This window comes from Octopus sinensis, linkage group LG4 (genome assembly GCF_006345805.1).
Source record: "Octopus sinensis linkage group LG4, ASM634580v1, whole genome shotgun sequence".
NCBI lineage: Eukaryota > Metazoa > Mollusca > Cephalopoda > Octopoda > Octopodidae > Octopus > Octopus sinensis.
Window position 1 is genome coordinate 3,254,969 of NC_043000.1, and position 24,843 is coordinate 3,279,811.

Here is a 24,843-nt window from a genome sequence, read left to right on the forward strand (position 1 = left end):
GTCGACTTTGCCTTTCATCCTCCAAGAGTCAATGAATAAAGTACCAGTTATGCACTGGGGTCGATGTAATCGACTTAATCCCTTTGTCTGTCCTTGCTTGTTCTCTCTGTGTTTAGCCCCTTGTGGGTAGTAAAGAAATAGGTATTTCGTTTGCCGTTACGTTCTGAGCCCAAATTCCGCCGAGGTTGACTTTACCTTTCATCCTTTTGGGGTCGATAAATAAAGTACCAGCTACGCACTGGGGTCGATGTAATCGACTTAATCCCTTTGTCTGTCCCTGTTTGTCCCCGCTATGTTTAGCCCCTTGTGGGCAATAAAGAAATAAGAAAGTACAAAATATGTTAAGGCTGTGCACCAGAGCTCTATATTGAGAATATTGTTGGAGAGCAAGACAGAGAGAGAAAGCTAAATATTTCATCTAAATCGATTTATCATATTTTAGGAATTGCTGGATACTTCGAATTAAAAGTTTCTTTTAATGTGATATAGATGGGAAAGATGCAATGTTATGGAATGAATAATAAGAAACTCTTGAAATATAAGTAAACAACAATTATTGGTGAAGTCGTACTGAAGTCCATATAGGACTATTTCTATTGGAAGTTTATGTCTTTTATAACTTTGTATTATCTCCATTTTATCAATAAGGTTTGTTATCTTATTCACAAATATTATATTGATTTATCCACCTCATTAGCTGTTCATTTCTTTAAAATTTGATGGCCTACCAACCAACCAACCAAATATACATATAGCTGTATGTGTGTGTGTGTGCCCACGCACGGACGCACGCAAGCACACACACACACAGCTATATGTATATAACAGAAACATAAGCTTCTTATTTCTTTATTGCTCACAAGGGGGCTAAAACAGAAACATAAGCTTCTGCTAATGACATTACATTGATTTCGGCATAATTTATAAACATCTACGTTTGAATCGTTAATTCAGATGATTTCGCAAAATGTTTTATTCTGCCTCTTTAGTTAAAAAGTTAAAAACAGTTCAGAGGATAAATGAAGATAAAACTTATGAAAAGAAATAAGAAATATAAAAAAAGCCAAAACAAAACTGGAAATAAAAACCAAATTCTTACTTTATAGAAGTAGATAGATTAGCTAAATCTTAACTAAGAATTGCCCTGTATCTTTACTGTAAGACACCTATTTCTGTCCCTGCATTCATACTTCGACTTTTCATCACCTGACAGAAAGCCACCTTCCTCAATACTAATTCTCTTGGTCATGTCTTGCAAGTTACTTGGAGGCTTCCCTGTTGCTGGTGCCACATAAAAAAAAAAGAAGCACCCAGTACTCTGTAAAGTGGTTGGTGTTAAGTAGTGCATCCAACCTTGGAAAATTATACCAAAGCAGACTGTAGGTCTTGGAGCAGTCGTTAGATTTGCCAGGTCAAACCATTCTGCTGTCAAACCATTCAACCCCATGCCAGAATGGCAGAAGGATGTTAGATGAAGAAGGAAGTAGTAGAGAAGAAGAAGAAGAAGAAGAAGAAGAAGAAGAAGAAGAAGAAGAAGAAGAAGAAGAAGAAGAGAAGAAGAAGAAGAAGAAGAAGAAGAAGAAGAAGAGGAAGAAGAATAAGGAGAAGAAGAAGAAGGATAAGGAGGAAGAGGAGGAGGGGAGGAGGAGGAGGAGGAGAAGAAGAGGAAGGAGGAGGAGGAGGAAGGAAGAGGAAGAAGAGGGAGGAGGAAGAGGAAGGAGGAGGAAGGAGAGGGAGGAGAAGGAGGGAGAAGAAGAAAGTGTTGGTGATGATGATGACAATGACAACGACGGTGGTGATGATGATGATGACAACGATGGTGGTGATGGCGGTGGTGATGATGATGATGATGATGATGACAATGATGGTGGCAGTGGTGATGATGATGATGATGATGATATTTATTGATAGATTAGCTTATTATGCAATGTTGACTCTTTCTAATTTTGCTGTTTCCCTGTATTTCCACAATAGTAAATAGCATTATAATTACACTGCAATAATTGCCAATCATATGATCGCACCAACGTGGGAGGGTGTAATTTTCCTCACCAGACTTGTTTAAATATGATGAGTTATCTTCAACCCATAACAATGTACTCATGTTCCGATTACAAATCTATATTTCCTCTCCGAACAACTGCTGACATTTCACATATATGTTACAATTATATTTTATACAAAGTCTATACTGATCATATTATATATTTTTGGCAATATATCCACAATGCACATTCTGAATTACATCCAAAAAGATTCAACCACCCAATGGGCCGGTCTTTATTATCAATACTCTAAAAACCTTTGACCCATTATCAAGCCGTGTTCTCCTTCAATTTCTTTTATTATTAATACTACAACACACACACACTCCCTTCCACCCTCCTCTCTCTCCACTTAATTTTTCATATAAATTCACTTATTACATTTGCCTTCCTTGGCTTACTTTCTCTCATCACTATCATTGTGGCCCCACTATCCAGATCTCTATCATTTTCCAACCCCATTTCTAATTACCCAGGTTTGACAACAGTATCCCTAAATCATAAAGGGTCTGACAATTTTGTGGGTACTGTAATCAATTAACCCTCTCACCCCAAAATTTCTGGCTTTGTGCCTATAGTAGAAAGGATTATTATTATTATTATTATTATTATTATTATTACGTAAAAAGCACCCACTACACTCACGGAGTGGTTGGCGTTAGGAAGGGCATCCAGCCGTAGAAACACTGCCAGATTTGACTGGGCCTGATGAAGCCTTCTGGCTTCACAGACCCCAGTAGAACCGTCCAACCCATGCTAGCATGGAAAACGGATGCTAAACGATGATGATGATGATGATGATGTCTCTCCTTCACAGGCTAATTAATTCTTTCCAATTTTGGCACAAGGCCAGCAATTTTAGGGAGATAGTTTATTACATCATCTCAATGTTTAACTGGTACTTATTTTACTGACACTGAAGAGATGAAAAGCAAAGTCTGCTTCAGAAGGCAAAGAGCTGAAAGAAATCTCTCTAAGCATTTTGTCTGGCATGGGGAAGGACTCCGTGAGCTTCACAGATTAATTAATAAAACCAACCCCTCACTGATATAATGCATTCTCTTTTAAGATGTTACAATATGTTTTAAGGAAGATTTGGCTACTATTACTAGCAGGTTAAGTGACTACATAGAGTCACCTCCATTATGTTGTTTTCACAGGTAGATATACTCTTTACTCTTTACTCTTTTACTTGTTTCAGTCATTTGACTGCGGCCATGCTGGAGCACCGCCTTTAGTCGAGCAACTCAACTTCAGGACTTATTCTTTGTAAGCCCAGTACTTATTCTATCGGTCTCTTTTGCCGAACCGCTAAGTGACGGGGACGTAAACACACCAGCATTGGTTGTCAAGCGATGTTGGGGGGACAAACACAGACACACAAACACATACACGCATAATATATATATATATATATATATATATATATATATATATATATATACGACAGGCTTCTTTCAGTTTCCGTCTACCAAATCCACTCACAAGGCATTGGTCGGCCCGGGGCTATAGCAGAATACACTTGCCCAAGATGCCACACAGTGGGACTGAACCCGGAATCATGTGGTTGGTTAGCTAGCTACTTACCACACAGCCACGCCTGCGCCTATACTAGGAAGAAGAAATAAACTATTTTCTTACATGAAGGGCTGATTATGTGTCACATATTTAAGAAGTCTAGCACAGCAAGACAGGGAAATATTTGCAGTAGAATTTATAACAATTAGAGAGGAATGTGTAGGCAGCAGTCTTCAATAAAATAAAAATCATGAGATTGTCGCAGTGTGTCTCGTGTCTTCCATTGTTAATATGTTACAATAGCTTCATGTCGTAGGTGAATAACCAACTTGCTGAACGTTGTAATATTCCTTTATCCAATATATAATAATTTGTAACTTTCGTGTCTACAAATGAATTTATGTATATTACATTGGTCATTTGGAGTTTATCCATGGCTTTACTTGCTTGTGCTTTGTTATGAGGAAATGCTTAATATTCTGTATTTTGTAATATATTTGTTATAGTAGTTTATAGATAGGTTTAATACCCTTACTGTTCTGTTTTACAAGGTTTTGAGAACAAATTGCTTCCATTCTCTCCTACAATCTGCAACATTTAAAGCGCATATGTGACAAGGAACTACTACAGCAGATTACATTATACTTACAAATAAATGATAATCTAGACAAAAAAGCATTAGTCAAAACTGTAACTAATCTCTATGTGATATTTTGCAAAGTTACAAATAGGTAAGGACTAAAAACTGTATAATGGTAGGGTCATTGTATCTATCAGAAATATACATACACTCTTACTCTTTACTCTTTTACTTGTTTCAGTCATTTGACTGCGGCCATGCTGGAGCACTGCCTTTAGTCAAGCAAATCGATCCCGGGACTTATTCTTTGTAAGCCCAGTACCTATTCTATCGGTCTCTTTTGCCGAACTGCTAAGTTACGGGGACGTAGACACACCAGCATCGGTTGTGAAGCAATGCTAGGGGGACAAACACACACACACATACATATACATATATACGACAGGCTTCTTTCAGTTTCCGTCTACCAAATCCACTCACAAGGCATTGGTCGGCTCGGGGCTATAGCAGAAAACACTTGCCCAAGATGCCACGCAGTGGGACTGAACCCAGAACCATGTGGTTGGTTAGCAAGCTACTTACCACACAGCCACTCCTGCGCCTATATATACTGTTATATTGACTTACATTTTATCGTCAAATACTTCGTAATTAAATATATTATTAACATATCTGAGTTCCTTGCTGGACATTTATGACTTGACCATTGACACTCAACATCACTCAGATTCATTATATCTCAGCACTAGTCTGCTTTCCGGGACTGGTACTTATTTAATGGTGGAGTCACATGGCCTAGTGGTTAGAGCAGCAGACTCACGGTCGAGGGATCACGGGTTCGAATCTCAGACCGGGCAATGTGTGTGTTTATGAGCGAAACACCTAAGCTCCACGCGGCTCCGGTAGAAGGTAATGGCGAACTTCTGCTGACTCTCTCACCACAAATTTCTCTCACTATTTCCTCCTGCATCTTGCAGCCCACCTGTGACGGACCGGTGTCCTATCAAGGTGGGGAACCTATACGCCAAGGAAACCGGGAAACCGGCCCTTATGAACCAGGCATGGCTCGAGAAGGAACAAACAACAACAACAAACAACTTTTTATCTTGGAGGGATTTAAACCCAAAGTACAGAGATCCAGAACAAATACTGCAAGGTATTCTATGCAACATTATAACAATGCTGCTAATTCCCTGTCTCAGTTTTCTTCTTGTAATTCAGAGATACCAATCAACTGTGCCAGTCAGACATACTTCATCAGTGAGGAACTTCTAATGGTAGTAATAATGGCGTGGACTCTTTTACTTGTTTCAGTCATTTGACTGTGGCCATGCTGGAGCACTGCCCTTAGTCAAGCAAATCGACCCCAGGACTTATTCTTTGTAAGCCTAGTACTTATTCTATTGGTCTTTTTGCCGAACCGCTAAGTTACGGGAACGTAAACACATCACCATCAGTTGTCAAGCGATGTTGGGGTGGAGGGGTTACAAACACAGACACACAAACATATACACACACATACATACATATATATATATATATATATATATATATATAATATATATAATAATAAATATTAGGGAATAAATCCAAATTTACAGGGAAAATCAGATTTAGGATTGAATCCAATTTTATAGTAAAATATTATATAATATTAATTAAAGACAAAACCACTATTTTGCAAATCAAACAAAGAAAGACTTAATCCAATACATAAAAAAATTTTAATATAAATTAAATAAAATTATATAAAATTTTATTTAATTTATATTAAAATTTTTTTATGTATTGGATTAAGTCTTTCTTTGTTTGATTTGCAAAATAGTGGTTTTGTCTCTAATTAATATTATATATATATATATATATATATATATATATATATATATATATATATATATATATATATATATATACGACAGGCTTCTTTCAGTTTCCATCTACCAAATCCACTCACAAGGCTTTGGTTGGCCCGAGGCTATAGTAGAAGACACTTGCCCAAGGTGCCATGCAGTGGGAATGAACCCAGAACCATGTGGTTAGTAAGCAAACTACTTACCACAAAGCCATTCCTGCACCTGAAGATGATTAATATTTTAATATTTCAAATAATGAAGCTTAAAACAGGAGTATGTAAAGGACATGTGTAAGTAATTTATGATGAAAAAAGAAAGTCAAAGTAAAGCTCATGGACAGATGGTTAATGGACATTTGGCCAATAAAATAGACATCTGGTTTATGGACATTTGACCAATAGAATAGACATCTTGTTTATGGACATTTGGTGAACATGATATTTGACAAAGCAGATTACAGTTCTATATTTAAGAGATGAGGAATTACGTACATTATTTACATTCGACAAATATCCGTCGAATGTAAATAATGTAAGTAATAAAGGCAGATTACATTGGACATTTCATTGAGAAGACATTCCATTGACGGACATTTGACCAAGCAGACATTTTATTGGACATTTGACTAAGCACACATTTCATTGGACATTTGACTAAGCACACATTTCATTGATAGATATTGACCAGGTAGACACGCATTGTCAGTATTAATTTCCCCAAGTTCACATTAATTTATGGCTAAAAGTGACATCCTGCTAATCCTATCAATACCTCAAAGCCTACAGTTTCTTGCTTTCTAAAACCATTGGCTGTGTGATGAAACCTTTAATTATGCACCATTAGGCTTCCAGTTAAATACTATGCATGTTATGATGGATGAAAACCCTACAATTCCCTTATTATACAGCATCACAAAGAATTAAGGTCCAAGCAAAATAGAGTTGGTTTTTAGCACTTCCAACCAAGTAAAACCAGATCTTAATCCTATTTCAGTCACCAATGATTATGAAATAGCATCACAGTATATTCTCCAAACATGAGCCATTTGTGTATGCTTTTCCATTTCAGGCAGTGTTTATAGAGAGAAATGCAAAGATTAAGACTACAGATCTGATACAATTATCCAAGAAATACATTTATTATCAATTACATTGCTTTTAGCATTAGTAACTGTCACTGACCACTAAATAAGGAAAGTGATGAACTTGAGTTTTTTGGGTGCTTTTTTTTTTTGCTACTTTGAAGTAAAATAAATTAGTATTCTTCAGTATTGATGATGGTGAAGATCACGATTTGATGTCAGCATCTGTTATCTTTCACCTTTTACTTGCTTCAGTTATGGGACTGTGTCCATGCTGGGGCATTGCTTTGAAGGGTTTAGTCAAATAAATCAACTCCAGTATTTATCTTAATTGTCTTTTTTTGCAAATCTGCTAAGTTTCAGGGATGTAAAAAAAAACCAGCACACACACACACACACACACACACACACACACACACACAATGGATTCCCTCATCAGATTCTAGCTTCCACATTCACTCATAAGGCTTTTTGCAGCCTGGTGCTATAGCGCAAGACTCTTGCCCAAGATGCTGTGCGGTGGGACTGAACCCAAAACCACATGGTTGTGCCAGATTAAAGGGAAACAGCATTTTAGAAGGATGGCATGGAGGCAGGTGAACAGAGAATGGCAATCACACACCCCACAGTTTACTGAATAGTTTAAAAACTGGAAGATGAAAAAATATTTGTTGGATTGGGAGTTGACAATTTGAGCTAGAAATATCAGGAATGGAATTGAGGAAACTGAAGAAGAACAAATAATTCTTTTCTACTCTAGGCACAAGGGCCGAAATTTTTGGGGAAGGGATGGGGCTAGTTGATTAGATCAACCCCAGTATACAAATGGCACTTAATTTATTGACCCCGAAAGGATGAAAAGCAAAGTCGACTTTGGCGGAATTTGAACTCAGAACGTAATGGCAGACAAAATACCTATTTCTTTACTACCCACAAGGGGCTAAACACAGAGAGAACAAGCAAGGACAGACAAAGGGATTAAGTCGATTACATCGACCCCAGTGCGTAACTGGTACTTTATTCATTGACTCTTGGAGGATGAAAGGCAAAGTCGACCGCAGCGGAATTTGAACTCAGAACGTAATGGCAGATAAAATGCCGCTAAGCATTTCACCCCACGTGCTAATGATTCTGCCAGCTCGCCGCCTTTTGTACTTTCTAATGATGCCAGTGCCCCCAGACTGGCTTCCATGCCAGTGGCTCGTAAAAAGCACCATCCGAACGTGGTCGATACCAGTGCCCCATGACTGGCTCCTGTGCTGGTCCATGCCAGTGGCTCGTAAAAAGCACCATCCGAACGTGGTCGATACCAGTGCCTCATGACTAGCTCCTGTGCTGGTGGTATGTAAAAAAGCACCATCTGAATGTGGCTGATGCCAGTGCCCCCAACTGACTCCCATACTGCCCACAAGGGGCTACACACAGAGGGGACAAACAAGGACAGACAAAGGGATTAAGTCGATTATATTGACCCCAGTGCGTAACTGGTACTTATTTAATCAACCCCGAAAGGATGAAAGGCAAAGTTAACCTTGGCAGAATTTGAACTCAGAACATAAAAACAGACAAAATAGTGCAAAGTATTTCGCCCAGCATGCTAATGCTTCTGCCAGCTCGCTGCCTTAAGAAGAACAAGTAATTAAAACACAAGACTGAAGGGAATCAGTCAGAAATTTTAGAATTCCAAAATAAATTTCTTGAGTGCAATTCCACACAATTTCTAACTTTATTTTATTCTTTTACTGAATGTGGCCATACTGGAACACAGCCTTGAAGGGTTTTAGTCAAAATGAATCGGCCCCTAGTCAACTGACTGAAACAAGTAAAAGATAAAGGATAAAAAATAAAATTACAAAAATGAATACAAAAAAAAAACTAACTAAAAAAGGGCCATACATCCATTGTGCATTGTGGGGACTGGCATGCCAAAGAATAGGCCCAATGTTGCCTCTGCATGGCATAAAAGATGACTAAAAGGGGTTGAGGTAGGACCTGCACTCTGACTGTGTAAAAACACTCACCAGCAATGACTACCTAAATAGACCCATGGTTGGACTGTTGTCACTTGAGAGGTGCAAAAGCATCATCTACCAAGTGTAGTAGAGAATCACCAACAAATGGTGGATGCAGTGACATGCATCCACCACCACCACCACCACCACTACTACTACATATGTGCATTTAGATAAATATTTGTTCAGTTGTAAGTCCATTAGAATGAATATTCTCTTTACTCTTTTACTCTTTTACTTGTTTCAGTCATTTGACTGTGGCCATGCTGGAGCACCGCCTTTAGTCGAGCAAATCGACCCCGGGACTTATTCTTTGTAAGCCCAGTACTTATTCTATCGGTCTCTTTTGCCGAACCGCTAAGTGACGGGGACGTAAACACACCAGCATCGGTTGTCAAGTAATGCTAGGGGGACAAACACACGCACATATATATATATATATACATATATATGACAGGCTTCTTTCAGTTTCCGTCTACCAAATCCACTCACAAGGCATTGGTCGGCCCGAGGCTATAGCAGAAGACACTTGCCCAAGATGCCACGCAGTGGGACTGAACCCGGAACCATGTGGTTGGTTAGCAAGCTACTTACCACACTAGTTTTGTAAACAAACAATGAGATTGAAAATGAAAAGAAGGGTTATGGGCCTATGTGCCATATTTTGGGAGTTTTTGCTCCTTCATCAGCACCCATCTAACCCATTAATCCTCCATGAACTCTTTGTCCCCCTCTAACCTTTCATTCTCTGATATGAGTTCCCCTCCTCAAATGCCCCTGTCCCTTTCATAATTCCTTGTCTTTCAAATTTGCATATTAAACACATTCCAGAAATGTGTTAACCCTTTAGCATTCAGGTTACTCTGTCAAATGTAAAACCTGTTTAATTACATTGTTTTAAATTAATTGTACAGCATCTTGTAACTCTGAGATTTTGATGATGTCCCTGTTTATTTTTAGAATGACTTTGTAGGGTAGGTGTGAGAGGTCAGAGCTGGCTGGTTTGAGCATATAACCGGCCTGATGTGGCCGGTTTAAACACTAAAGGGTTAAATCAACTTTGTGCTCACTCAGATAAATGTCCATTTGGTTATATGTCCAGTCTATCAACACATTCAGTCAAATGTCAGTCAGTGGAATGTCCAGTTGATGAAATGACCACTGGGGTGGTGGTGGCTGCTTGATGAAATGTCATTCAATGAAATGTCCATTTAATCCAATGTCCATCAACCAGTCATTTGTCTAGCCACAGAAGAGACATTATTGATGATGATGATGATGATGATGATGGTGGTGGTGGTGGTGATGATGATGGTGATGAAAATGTTGACAAATGGTGATAGTGGTGGTGGTGGTGGTGGTAACAATGATGATGATAATGATGAAGATGTTGACAAATGGTGATAGTGGTGGTGGTGATGGTAACAATGATGATGGTAATGATGGTGATGCTGATGATGACAACAATCACAGTAACGATAGCAATAAAAAATACCATCGGGCAAGAAATAAGAGGCAATGATGAAGAATTACAATATGAATTCAAGTCTCACTCAAATTCTTTTAACTTCATTTACTTTAGTAATTGTCTTGGGGAAAAGCCTGAATATTAATTATCTTGATGTTTTTTTCCCTCCTTCAAAATGTTCATTTTCCTGTGTTGTATCAAAAGTAAGTCATATTACTGTTAACGATGATTAATTATACATTGCTAATAATGAATTTATAAATATATTTTACCTCAACTCCACATCTTCGGCGATATTCTGAAATGAGAATAAAACAAAACAATGTAATGACACATTTATTTAAAGTATCATTATTGTTCATTCTTGTCTTTGTCTAACCTTCCTTTACAGAAAACTAGTGATTTATCTCTTATATAAAATCCGTTGTCTGTGTGTGTCTGTGTGTCTTCTCGGATCTCGGGCATCCTCCATCCACTGTGCTCAAATTTTATATGTAGATACCAACGGTATCAGGGCATTATAAGGCGGCGAGCTGGCAGAAATGTTAGCACGCCGGGCGAAATGCGTAGCCGTATTTCGTCTGTCGTTACGCTGTGAGTTCAAATTCCGCCGAGGTCGACTTTGCCTTTCATCCTTTCGGGGTCAATAAATTAAGTACCAGTTATGCACTGGGGTCGATGGAATCGACTTAATACCTATGTCTGTCCTTGTTGTCCCATCTATGTTTAGCCCCTTGTGGGTAATAAGGAAATAGGTATCAGTGCATTATAAGTCTTGAAAAAATTACAAAAATCAATTCCAGGTGAGAATGCGATCGATAAAGCCATGGGAAATCGTTTTTCTTTGGTTGCACAATTGACTATATGGCGCTGATAGGAGTTGCATCCCTGAACACCAAGCGTGCATATTTCTTACACAGTTGATCATTTTTCTTTCTTTTTCTTTTTCAACTACTGTTGAATGCCAAACAAATTTGCCAAACTCAATTTAGTCTATTATATAAAATCTGTTCTGTCTGTCTGTGTGTGTGTCTTCTAGGATCTTGGGCAGCCTCCATCCAATTGCGCTCAAATTTGATATGTATCAGGGTGTGTATAAGTCTTGAAAATATTACAAAAATCGATTCTAGGTGAGAATGCGATCAATAAAGTCATGGGAACGTGCATTTGTACGCGCAAGTACATCAGCTGTTGTGATGTACTTACTGGTACTTCAACGTTTCAGTTGCATATTTTTGTGAATAAAATCGTTTTTCTTTGGAATAGAAAAAAAGTCTATCTTTATTTCTTCTTTTGCTGGTGTCTCAAATTTAGATTAAATCAGTGTTTCTCAAAGGGGAGGCCTATGGGATGGTCAAACAAGTTGTTTTGAGAAAATTTGGTTTAAATGTTTGACAACTCAGCACCGTCCATTGGATGGGGGGCATTTTGCTCGTATGTATATATATATATGTGCCGGTGGCACATAAAAAGCACCATCCGAGTGTGGCCGACGCCAGCACCGCCTCGACTGGCTTCTGTGCCGGTGGCACATAAAAAGCAACAACCGATTGTGGGATCCCAGAACATCTCGCTGTGCTTGAGGAGACCTGTTGAGTCAAGTGCATGTACATGAACATTGAACCAAATATCAATGGAAACAGTAGTTGTGATACCTGTGCCGGTGACACATAAAAAGCACCATCCGAACGTGGCCGTTGCCAGTGCAGCCTCCACTGGCTTCTGTGCCGGTGGCACATAAAAAGCACCATCCGAACGTGACCGATGCCAACCCTGCCTCGAATGGCTTCTGTGCCGGTGGCACATAAAAAGCACCATCCGAACATGGCCGATGCCAGCACCGCCTTGACTGGCTTCTGTGTCGGTGGCACATAAAAAAAAAAAAAAAGCACCAATCAATCGTGGCCGATGCTAGACCCCTCTGGCACCTGTGCAGGTGGCACGTAAAAAGCACCCACTACACTCGCGGAGTGGTTGGCGTTAGGAAGGGCATCCAGCTGTAGAAACACTGCCAGATCAGACTGGAGCCTGGGGCAGCCCCTGGCTCCCCAGACCCTGGTCGAACCGTCCAACCCGTGCTAGCGCGGAAAACGGACATTAAACGATGATGATGATGATGATGATGATGATCACAGTCTTAGTGAAGGCGCATGGCTCAGTGGTAAGAGCCTCGAGCTTATGACCGTGAGGTTGTGAGTTTGAATCCCGGATCGGGCTGCATGTTGTGTTCTTGAGCAAGACACTTTATTTAGCATTGCTCCAGTTCACTCAGCTGTAGAAATGTGTTGCGACGTCACTGGTGCCAAGCTGTATCGGCCTTTGTCTTTCCCTTGGATAACACTGGTGGCGTGGAGAGGGGAGGCTGATATGCATGGGCAGCTGCTGGTCTTCCATAAACAGCCTTGCCCAGACTTGTGTCTAGGAGTGTAACTTTCTAGGTGCAATCCCATGGTCATTCGTGACAGAAGGGTTTCTTCGCAATATATCACACTTGTATGTGTGTGGCCTAGTGGTTAGGGTGTTGCTCTCATGAGCACAAGATCATGGTTTCAATTCCTAGATCAGCAGTGCATTGTGTTCTTGAGCAAAATACTTCATTTCATTTTGCTGCAAATGGGTACTCCTGTGATGAACTGGAGTTCCATTCAGAGAAAATATCCACCTGCTCACCCTCCCAGTTGTATGGCATCATTTGAAAAGGTACAACAATACAAGGAAACACATTGTGACCAGTGGTGTATAACTATATTTGATTGTCTGGCTAACCACTACGTCATATGCTCATGGGCATATGGCATAATAACATAATAACATCGAAAAATACCTTAGGAATGAGAACCCAGGTTCGAAATTTGCCCAAGATACCTGATGAGGAAAATATCCGTCAAATGTAAATAATGTAAATCATGTACATAATTCCTCATCTCTTAAATATAGAACTGTACCATCATCTAATGTCTTTTGTCCATGTGGCATGGGTTGGATGGTGTGACCAGAGCTGGCAAGCTGTGGGTCTGCACCAGTCTCCAGTCTGATTTGGCATGGTTTCTACAGCTGGATGCGCTTCCTGATGCCAACCACTTTACTGAGTGTGCTAGGTGCTTTTATGTAGCACTACACTTGTGCTCTTACATGACACTGCATGGGCACTTTTATGTGACGCCACATGGGTGCTTTTACATGTTCCCACATGGATGCTTTTACATGTTCCCACATGGATGCTTTTACGTGGCACCACCATGAGCGCTTTACACAACCAGAAGGATCGGTCTTAACATAAATATAAACAAAATTATTGCATTTGATAATGCTATAAAGACTTTTACCTGGTTCTGTTTTATCTTGGCTTTCATGACAACGAGTCCCCTTGGTCTGGTTTTCAAATACAGGTATTTGCCAAAGCTCATTAGTTTGATGAATGCTCTATTAAACAAAACACAACAATAAAATAATAAAAGGATTACCAAAATATACTGATAATTCAAAGTAACACACATATTGTCTAATTATTTTGTTGTTTTACTTGTTTCTGCCATCAGACTGTGGCCATGCTACAGCACAACCCTGAAGAATTTTAATCGAACAAATTAGCCCCAGTACTTATTTTTAAGCCTCCTACTTATTCTATCAGCCTCTTTTGCCAAATTGCTAAGTTATGGGGATGTAAACATCAGTTCTCAATCAGTGGTGGGAGACACACACAGACACCAAGATACACACACACATACATAATATATATATCTATATATATATATATATATATATCTCTCTCTCTTTATATATATATATTATATATATATATATATATATATATATACATATACATATACATATACATACATATATATATGTATGTATGTATGTATGTATGTATGTATGTATATACATAAATCAGAAATGGGCAAACAATAAATTCAAAGTAACTCACATATTTTTGAAGTGATGTGCAGATATTGTATATTTAGAATAATAAGGTAGTCAGAATGTTGGATGATCATATATATTTTTTAAAATTTATTTTTGATAAATCCGATAATGGAAGAAAGCGCTAAAAATGTAAATAAGATGTAAATAAATAATAAAATATATATAATCATCCAACATTCTGACTACCTTATTCTAAATATACAAGTATGCAAGTACGTCACTTCAAAAAATATTATGTATACAGGGTCACCCAAAAAGATTATCAAAGATGGTATGGGCTAATGTTTTGTAAACTATGAGAAAATTTCCCAACTATACTTCTCTGTAGGCAACATTGAAAAACAAGACATTGGATGAATGTGGTAACAATTTCTTTTATCTATTTATTTTTTACTTGTTTCAGTCATTGGATTGTGGCCATGCTGGGTTGTCACCTTGAAGGATTTAGTCAAACAAATCGATCCCAGTACTTATATTTTAAAATTCGGGACTTATTTATTGGTCTCTTTTGCCAAAACTGCTATTTACAGGGATATAAACAAACCAACACTGATTGTCAAGTGGTGTATATGTGTTTGTGTGTGGGACATATCCAAACACAAAGACACACACAAATATACAAATATATATACATGTATCATAGGCTTCCACACAGTTTCCATCTACCAAATCCACTCACAAGACATTGGTTGGCCCAGGACTACAGTAGAAGACACTTGCCCAAGGTACTGTGCAGCGGGACTGAACTCAAAAGCATATGGTTACAAAGCTAGTTCCTTAATCACACAGCCATGCCTGCATGTTTACAAAAGAAAATTATATACCTACATTGTACCAAGTAAACCTCCACCTAATTCCTGTTAAAATTTAAACTCCCTTATTATATACTCAAACAATTCACACATAAGACTCATTTATGTCTGTTCATTATCCTTTTCGAGAATCTAGAAATAATTCTGCTATATCCCGTTTCAAAGAATTGCTTAATAATTATTCCTATTTGGATTCTAGATTGCCAACTTTAATTATGAAGTAATTGGCAAAATGGTAATTCTCTATGTGATAATATATAATCAAATGAAAGATAGAACAGATTAACTATACTGAACAAAGTAATGTTTATTGCAAAGTCTTTCAAATGGGATAAGTTTTGGCTAAATGAATTACAACTTGGTGAATTTATAACTTCAAACAACAACCAGATTGAGAGAATGCATTCGTTGCAGTTTCACCTTTAGCACTATATTATAAGAAGATAATCTGTTGATATTCATTTTATTATGCACAAGCATCTAAAAAGTAAATAAACATCATTATTCTTGAAAGATTTATTTCTCCCTTTTTCTTTGAATATTTGCTAGTTGAAGAAAGCTTTCTTCTAGCTATTCTACTACAGAAGCCAAACTGATGGAGACACCTCACAGAAATACCCTGTGACTCATTACCAGCTACCAATGTGGATCATCATCATCATCATCATCATTTAGCGTCCGTTTTCCATGCTAGCATGGGTTGGACGGTTTAACTGGGGTCTGTGAAGCCGGAAGGCTTCATCAGGCCCAGTCAGATTTGGCAGTGTTTCTACGGCTGGATGCCCTTCCTAACGCCAAGAGGATGCCCTTCCTAATGCCAGGATGCCCTTCCTAACGCCATCATTTTCACAAAACCCACTCAACAGCCCAAAGACACCTCTCAGGAGACCCAGGTCAATCTGAGCAAGATGCTGTTGGTTCTTTTCTGGCAAACTATATGACCACTTTGTTGACCATGGCAAGAGGAATTCCAAGGTTCTGTGCAATCTAATGCTAGTTAAGTCCACTATCAGACTGACCCTCAATATTCCCTTTTTCAAACTCAGTACTTTTGCTTCTAGTGTTTACAACATGGCTAGTTACTATAAACAATTAATAGATCATTCAAGCCAAGTGAAATCATAGTTGTAGCCAATGTGGTGTCACATAACTGGCACCCATGCCAGTGGCACATAAAACGCACCTTTTGAACACTGGGCCTCATGGAGACAGAGTGGCCGATGTTGATGGCACATGAAAAATACCTTTTGAGTGTTGGCCTCATGGAAGCTATGACAAATGACCAAGACTTTTGGCCTTATGCTGTGAGAAGAAGATCCATCAAGCCAAATGAAATCGTAGTCATAGCAGATACTGGTGTCACACAAATGGCACCTGTGCCAGTGGAACGTAAAAGCACCCATTACAGTCTTGGAGTGGTTGGCATTAGGAAGGGCATCCAGATGTAGAAACCATGCCAAATCAGACTAGAGTCTGGTGCAGCATTCCAGGCTGGTCAAACTGTTCAACCCATGCCAGCATGGACAGCAGACGTTAAATGATGATGATGATGATACTGAATGAAAAATAACAATACATTAACAAGTTTGAAACAGCAAGTAGTGTCCATACAGATAGAGCATTATAAATTAGGGGTGGCTATTTACTTTTGAGGTGTTTGTGTATATCATCGAAATGGTACAATGCTAAATTATCTAATTGAACATTAGCTGAATATTATGTTCTGAGAGATGGTGTACTTTAGTAATGATATTTCAAGATTGTGTCTCAAAATAACAAGGTTATTGTATTTCAGTGTTGAAGTCTATTAAATTGTTTCTTCTTCAATTGACTAGTGGTACCCATTGTAATGACATTCATGTCATATTATCGTTATATCTTCGATATGTTCAGATGCCATGCTGAGATGTTTCAAAAGCCAAAATAAAATTATCAATTCGATCTTAACTGTTTTACTGAATCCATTTCCCATCATTGTAATAAAATTTGTTGCTTTCATTAATTCTTCTTTTTTTATCTAAAATTATAGAACTGAATTGTATTATACTTTACTCATGTTTCATAAAGTAGATAACTACAGTATTGCTGTTCATGCTGCAATGTTAGCTAATGTTCTCTCTGACAATTTAAGTAACTAAGTGATTTTGAAAAATATTTAAGACATTCTATTTTCTAAATGTACCCGCACAAAGACATTAGAAAAAAAAACAAAAATAGCAACAGTTTTCTATGCCACCATTCCCAAGATAGTCATCTTTTTCTTTCCTTTTTATCTTCTTCTTCATTATTAATACTGTTATTTTCATGGGGGAAAGGAAAATGATAATCTCCTGTTCAGTGCAACAAATCCTCGAGATGAGAAGTGAAGTTATTACAAGAGAACAAGTCAAATAAGATTAGCAGTTAGATTGGTGAGTTGATTGCCAACAAAGATAGGCACATATCTCATTTGAATATATTCTTCCAATGAAACAACCACTCCAAGGAAATTTTATTCACGATACCTTTCGTTCTCTCTGTCCTTATATCGCTTTCTTTTTTTTTTTTCTTCTCTCTCTCTCTCTTTCCACTTTTAAGGATTATTGTCACAATTAAGGAAATACATTTTGCTCTTAATTCTAAGAGCTACTACAGAAACAACAACAGCAACAACAACAACAACAGCAGCTACTACTACTAGTTGTAGTAGTAGTAGTAGAGCAGCTATTACATGTGTAAGTGGGAAGATAAAAATGCGTATTTGATAAGAAAGCGTTCATCAATGTTGTTAGTTGAGAGCATCAGTGATGAGTGATCGAAGCGACAGGGCGAAAGTAATCAATAAAACATAGTCAACAATCTGATCAAGATGAAACTGCAGTCTAAAGATAAATGAAATATTTGAAGGGAAAAAAATATCAGTTGAACTATATCTTTCATAATAATTATCTTTAGTCTTTCTTCAGACAAATGAGGAGAGTTTTTAGTAATTTTATCAACTTAATCATCATTGCAGATAAGAAAACAGTAATTTAATTAAGAATATTATGAACTACTTCTTATATTGACAACAATGTCAAACATTTCATTAAGAAAATAAATTTACAAGAAATATAAAATCAATCAAGTTAAACCAGTAAAATTGAATATTTTCCCAAAGGAATATCTAATTTTTACTAATTCTTTAGTTAATGCAGCAAACTTGAATTTCAAATCATTCCAAGGTAAAAATAATCTTTTAATCTCATAAAATAATAAAGATATATAACTTTTTATTCACAAAATGATGAGATGACTGAAAGTTTTTTTTTTTTTTATGGAAGTACATATGCTAATTACAGTAACATAATTATTTCAGAAAACAGAATTGCTTGTCAGAGCTTCAAAGATGGAATGAAGTTTATGTTCTGAAGAAAGGGGTTTTATTCCGTAAACAGCAGGAACATAATCAGCTGAGTGTTCTAAAGGATGACTCGTATATTCAAGGTTACACAATTTTCTAAGTATTATTGATTTTACTTCAGTCACCTTGATGAGGAATTGTCAGTATAAATATCTCCACAATGGTTGTGCCATATAATTAAGGTTATTTTAACTTAGAGTTCTTTCATGTTCATTAAAGATTAGCAAACTAAAAATTAATGAAGTAAAGATTAACAAAGTAATTTTCATGTTCAAAATAGGACAAGAAGCCTGTCAGTTGAAATAATATTTTAGTATAGGACTTGGAAATGTGGAGCACAATTTCTCAACTGCCATAAAAATGTTTGGAATCACCTTGTAAGTTAATTCTGAAGAAGGTTGAGATTGTGTACTAATTGGTAGCAAACTTGATGTATATTGCCTTAAGTTTGTCATTATAGATAGGAAAAATCTAAAGAATGTTATTGTTTAATGCCTGCGTCTCTCTAGCAAGTTCTTTGTCCTGCAAACATTAAACAGACCATAGTAATGAGGCAGCTACCTCTTTTGACTATTTCTATGTGAAAATCTGAAATAGGTGTGACATCATTATGACCACTAGCCTGGTGGTCTACCGTTTCAATGATCTGAACATATTTCTGCATTGGGCCTGTAACAGCATGTTCTTGAAATGTCTGATCTAAATTTAGCAAACCCATTAGCATCAAGTTCGTCAAAGACAGTAACTACGTTTAGCAAATCTATTAATGCTAAACCCTTCACAGAGATTCAGAAACAATGAAATTCATGCTACCAAAGCTTTTAAAAAAATATTGAAGTGCATAACATAACTCATGCTTTTCAATAAGGTGAATGGAATGCTTATTTGAATACTATATGGCTGAAAGGTCAAAGCAGTATTTCACTAGTCAGTGGAGTTCCAATGAATACTTAAGACACCCAACAGGCTAGTTTAAGCTAGCCAGATCATTAGTTAAGTGAATAGTCTATAGATCAATGCTGTAAGTTCACCTCCTAACTACCTACGATCTGTAGAAAAGTGATTATTAAAGTGAGTCAAGTTCTAGCTATTTATGATGATACTAGTGGAAGCAGTCGAAAGCAATAAAATTTGCTTTCCATAGTCTGTTCAAATTAATGATACTATCTGTTAGCTGCAACTTCTGATAGAAGGGGTGGGATTTGAACTCAGAGTGCTCAGAGTCAGAACGGATACTGCAGAACATCCTGTCCAATGCCTAAACAATTTCACCAATCTGCTGCTCTGAACTCATCTGAAGAATAAAGTCAGTAGTTAGGGTACAGAATAAGAGCATAGGTACATTAACCATGGAGTTCAGCTAGCATGGATACACACACTACAATGGTGTAAATTTACAGGGAACACTTGATCCAAAAGTAGATAGAACCCATAAGCAGAGAAAGTAACTTGGAGGGTCTCATGCCAGACACAGCTTTGCTGATATCAAGTACAACTTTTCATGAGTGAGAGATACTGACAAATGAAATAGAAGACCAAATCACCCAAGTTAATACTCTATGGAAACTAAATTGGTGATCACTGAGAATGGAGAGGCAACGTGACGATGAGGACATTTGTTTATATCTATGATCATCAGTTGGGAAATGCTGGAATTGAAAGTAATAGGGTGGTAGTTAGCAGGAAATAACCATGTTTCGATAGACTGAGACAGATGCCTGTAGAGAGATCAGGAGATTGAAAAGGTTGGCAAGGATATGAGCTGCTTGTGCACTTTTTGAAGGTATTGGAAGAGATACTATCAGAATCAATAACCTCACTGGGTTGGAGTGATCACAGAAATTGTTGGTAAGAAAGAAGACTATAAAAGTATAAATACAATATAGATTTCTAATACTGGCACAAAGCCACAGATTTAGTGAGAGGTAAATAATCAATCAGATTGTCTCCTGTAGTAGACTAGTACTTATTTTAATCAATCTGTGTAAGGATGAATGGCAAAGTCAAAATTGATGGGATCTGAATTCAGAACATAAAACTGAATAGCACTAGGTATTTTGTTTAATAAATTACTAATTCTACTGATCAACCATTCTCCAAAGTCTAAATTTAATGATAACAAACAATGACTTCTTCAGTGTAATATAAATCCTGAGTATAGTGTTATTATATCTTTCAATAGAAATGAAAAAAATAGGTGAAGTAGGATCTATCAGGAATTGAAATCAGATCATTCTATAAAAAATTACAGCTATTTTAAGCACTTAATCCAATGATAGCAAGTAACCAGAAGTTTCCGTCCTTTCTTCCTTCCTGATGATCAGTTAGTAGTCATGTAATTAAATTAATTACATGATTTTTCAACAACAGAGGTACGTATAAATGTGTAATCAACTTCATTGACTTCAAGGTATTATTATTATTATTATTCAGTAGTTTTATTTTTATAGCGTGCTTTCACTTCACTACCGAGCGCAGCTCTGTGTGCCCTGGGTATGTGCTGTGATTTGTTGTGATGCTCTGATGGTTATTGTATGGAAAGTGTTCTGCGTAGGATGTGTGCAGTGCCTAGTAGTGCAATTTTCTGTATGTTATATGTGTTTGTAAGTCCTGGTGTTTTTGTTATGTATTTGTCTGAATATTTTTTTATCATGCCTATTGCACCTACTATGATAGGAATTGTTTCTGTTTTCAGGTTCCACATTCTAGTTATCTCTATTTCCAGGTCTTTGTATTTTGAGAGTTTATCCATTTCTTTTAGAGACACGTTGTCATCTGCCGGTATTGATACATCAATTAGAAAGCATTTTTTTTCTTCATGATCTCTGACAACTATATCTGGTCTGTTGGCCTTAATTTCTCTATCTGTGTGTATCGGCATATCCCAGAGTATGGTTGCTTTCTCGTTTTCTGTGACCTTTTCTGGTGTGTGCCTATACCATCTTTTTTCTGTTGTTATTCCATAATGTTGGCATAGCTTCCAATGTATGTAGGTTCCAACTCTGTCATGTCTGTGAATATATTCCTTCTTAGCCAGGACTGGGCAGCTAGAGATAATATGATTTATTGTTTCTTGTCCATCTCCACATATTATTATTATTATTATTATTATTATTATTATTATTATTATTATTATTATTACTATTATTATTATTATTATTATTACTAAGGTGGCAAGCTAGCAGAGTCATTAGCATGCCAAGTGAAATACTTAGTGGCATTTTGTCCATCTTTATGGTCTGAGTTGAAATTCCACCATGGTCAACTTTGCCTTTCATGTCATGATTATCGATATCCAGTTCTTGTACCACCCACACCAACCACAGGAACTGAACTCAGCAATGCAATTAACAAAGAGGGGACCTCTATATCATTGCATGCCCTGCAATAATTTATTACAACAAATCACACTGCATTTACTTAAATAAGGAAACAACAGATAGTGTAGTCCATCATACCACTAAAAAGAAAAGAGGATCATGATTGGAATACCTTTAATCATAGGTTTTCTCAATCAAGGTTTATCTGGGGTTAATTAACAACAAACTTCTAGAGGAGTTGAACTGAGCACTGCAATTTTATAGTTTTGTCACAGCTTACAGCAGCAAATTGTTCTTTCCTTTTTGATGCCAGTTTACATGTAGGATATGAACTATAAGCTTTTCAGTTAGTTCTCTGATGCCTTTTCTACTTAGTAAGCCATTCTTCTTTAACCCAGACTATTCTTATTACTAATATGAAAATAGATAAATAAATCAATAAACTGTGATTTATATAACTGAATAACAATAAATGAGTTTGATAAGCGATTAATGCCTAAGTACCATCACTTTAAAAATGAATTCATGCCCGGAATATCTTGAGTAAGAAAATCAATCAATACTGAGTTTGAAAATTAGTCTAAGTCTTACCATCTGGAGTTAAAGGCCCTATGTAGGAAGCTTGACCCCCTTGTGATGTCAAATGATCAAAGCAATTATAGGGTGCAGAGAAGTTCAATGCAGAGAAAACTACATAGCTGAATCTGGTATGATTATGGCAGGACTCAAATGAATAGCAATTCTAAAAGAGATCAATAAAGAATTGAACTAACACACACTGGACTCATTATATTACCATAATCCACTATTATCATTAATTTCTTTCCAACAAAAACAAATGGCTTTGAACGGCTAACAGACTTGAAAGGGGGGTTATAAATGAAAGTGGCTTGTAATGAATTGCATGAGAAAACTGGCTTTAAGTTGTAGATGTATGAAGAAAGAAGGTTTTAATACATTGGTTATGTTTGTAAATTGTGGTGCAGTGAATAAATGCTATACATTCACTTTGTTGATGAATATTACCAGCCATCACTGTAGGAGAGCGGATGAAGAGAAGAAACAATTGTCTGCAGTCACCAGTTTGTGCAATGAAATATGGCTCTGATTTCCTTTCAATATAACATGAAAGTCTGTTTGGTTATATAAAGTAACAATGGGAAACACAAAAGATAGTTCCCATCGTCAATGTTTGCCACAGTGGGAAAACAGACATTAAAGTGAAAATGTTGAAAACAATAGTAATGAATTTTCTTAGCATAGCAGAGCACTGGGCATTTGTTTCACTTTTAAAATATTGCATTACCAAACAAAGGATTATTATCTCATATCCTTAGCTTCCTAGGTTGTATAGGAGGAAAAACGAGAAAGAATATGCTGAGAAGCCAAAATGTGGTAGAAATACAATACAAATAGATTTTATAGACAAATGAAATGAAAATTGTATAAAAGTAAAATTTTATAACACTTAAGTTGATCATTCTTAAATTATTAGTCAAAACAGCTGTAATGCTGTTTTAGTCTTTGATTATTAATGATATATTTCATGTTATCTTTGTAAGAACAAATGGAAGTAAACAAAAGCAGTAGAGAGGGGCTCCCTAAAGTGTGTTTATGACTTTAAGATAATTCCATCTATATTTTGTCAAATGATTATGATACATTCAGCACCTGTACTTGTTTTAAACAGTAAATACTGTTGGTCACATTCATACTGACTGTCAATATTTTTATTAACTTTTCTGTAAACATTCTTGATGTAAATATTTCCATTGTAAACATTCCTGGCTATATAATATGGAAGATATAGAGAACTTCTAAGCTAGATTGAACATAAAGATTATTTCTGAAAAATCAATATTTACAGTAAGGTTAAATAAAGGATTCTGCATTAGATGGGGTTATATTAGTACTGTCAATGTTATTACTGACAAACAATCACTCAACTGTCCAGCAGATGCAATGACTACCTATTTCCCCTCAACTACCACAGAATATCAATAGGAATAAATGGAATGGTCAATAGAGAATGGCCAGTAGTAGTTTCAGTTTTATGACAGAACAGAATGTTATATTAGAACATAAAGATTGAGATAACTGAAGAGAATCAAGAAATTTTTTTTTTTTTTATTTTTTTTTTATTATGCTTGAAGACATTGGCAAAAATTTCTTTATTCATCATACACTGATGAGAACTGGACACATATTCAGTAGAAGAATAGCCAGGGAAACAGATGGTATGTTTATCATAAAGGTAAGAGAAAGAGAAATACTATGTATTTGGCAGTAGAGCTCTTGGCTCTACTGCCAAATTGTTGATAAAGTAAATTCTCTATTTTACCTAATTTTTCCAGTGACAACTGAGGCTTAATATTTTACATATTATTATTAGATTATTGCCGAAAGGGTTAGTTTAAACATCTGTTTCAATCATGTTATTTTGTCAATATGTCCTTTTCAATACAAATGAAAAACAACTCTTTCAATTCTGTACACTGCTATTTCCTTGTCTTCAATCTTAATACTACATGCTAAATAGACAATATATTATATCCATGCTTGTAATTCTTGATTGATTACCTCATTTATATATCATTAACACTTACTTTATACATCCTCCAGCACCAATATTTATGAAACCTGTTCTTTGTTATAATTAGGTAAATTATGTTGTGCATATTCTAAGCTATATATTCAAAACTTCCATAATTTTCTTACAAATTTTTTATTATCTGTTCAGTCAATATTATCATTTAATCTTCTATCAAATGTAAAACATTCTCCAGTAGCTTTACATATTTATCTATCACTGACGCCATGAAACATCAGCTGATGAGTGTTGCCA

At 36.6% G+C, this 24,843-nt stretch overlaps 1 protein-coding gene across 3 annotated transcripts in view; it reads right to left on the bottom strand.

Moving 5' to 3' along the window:
* The window catches only part of LOC118762852, a 149,557-nt gene that overhangs the window by 16,640 nt on the left and 108,074 nt on the right, over positions 1-24,843 (bottom strand). For all 3 annotated transcript variants that reach the window (XM_036501715.1, XM_036501714.1, XM_036501713.1), the window contains 2 exons: positions 13,884-13,980; positions 10,830-10,855 (listed from right to left, as the gene is read on the bottom strand). In XM_036501715.1, coding sequence (XP_036357608.1) covers positions 10,830-10,855; positions 13,884-13,980 — 123 coding nt within the window. The remainder of the gene's footprint in view (positions 1-10,829; positions 10,856-13,883; positions 13,981-24,843) is intronic.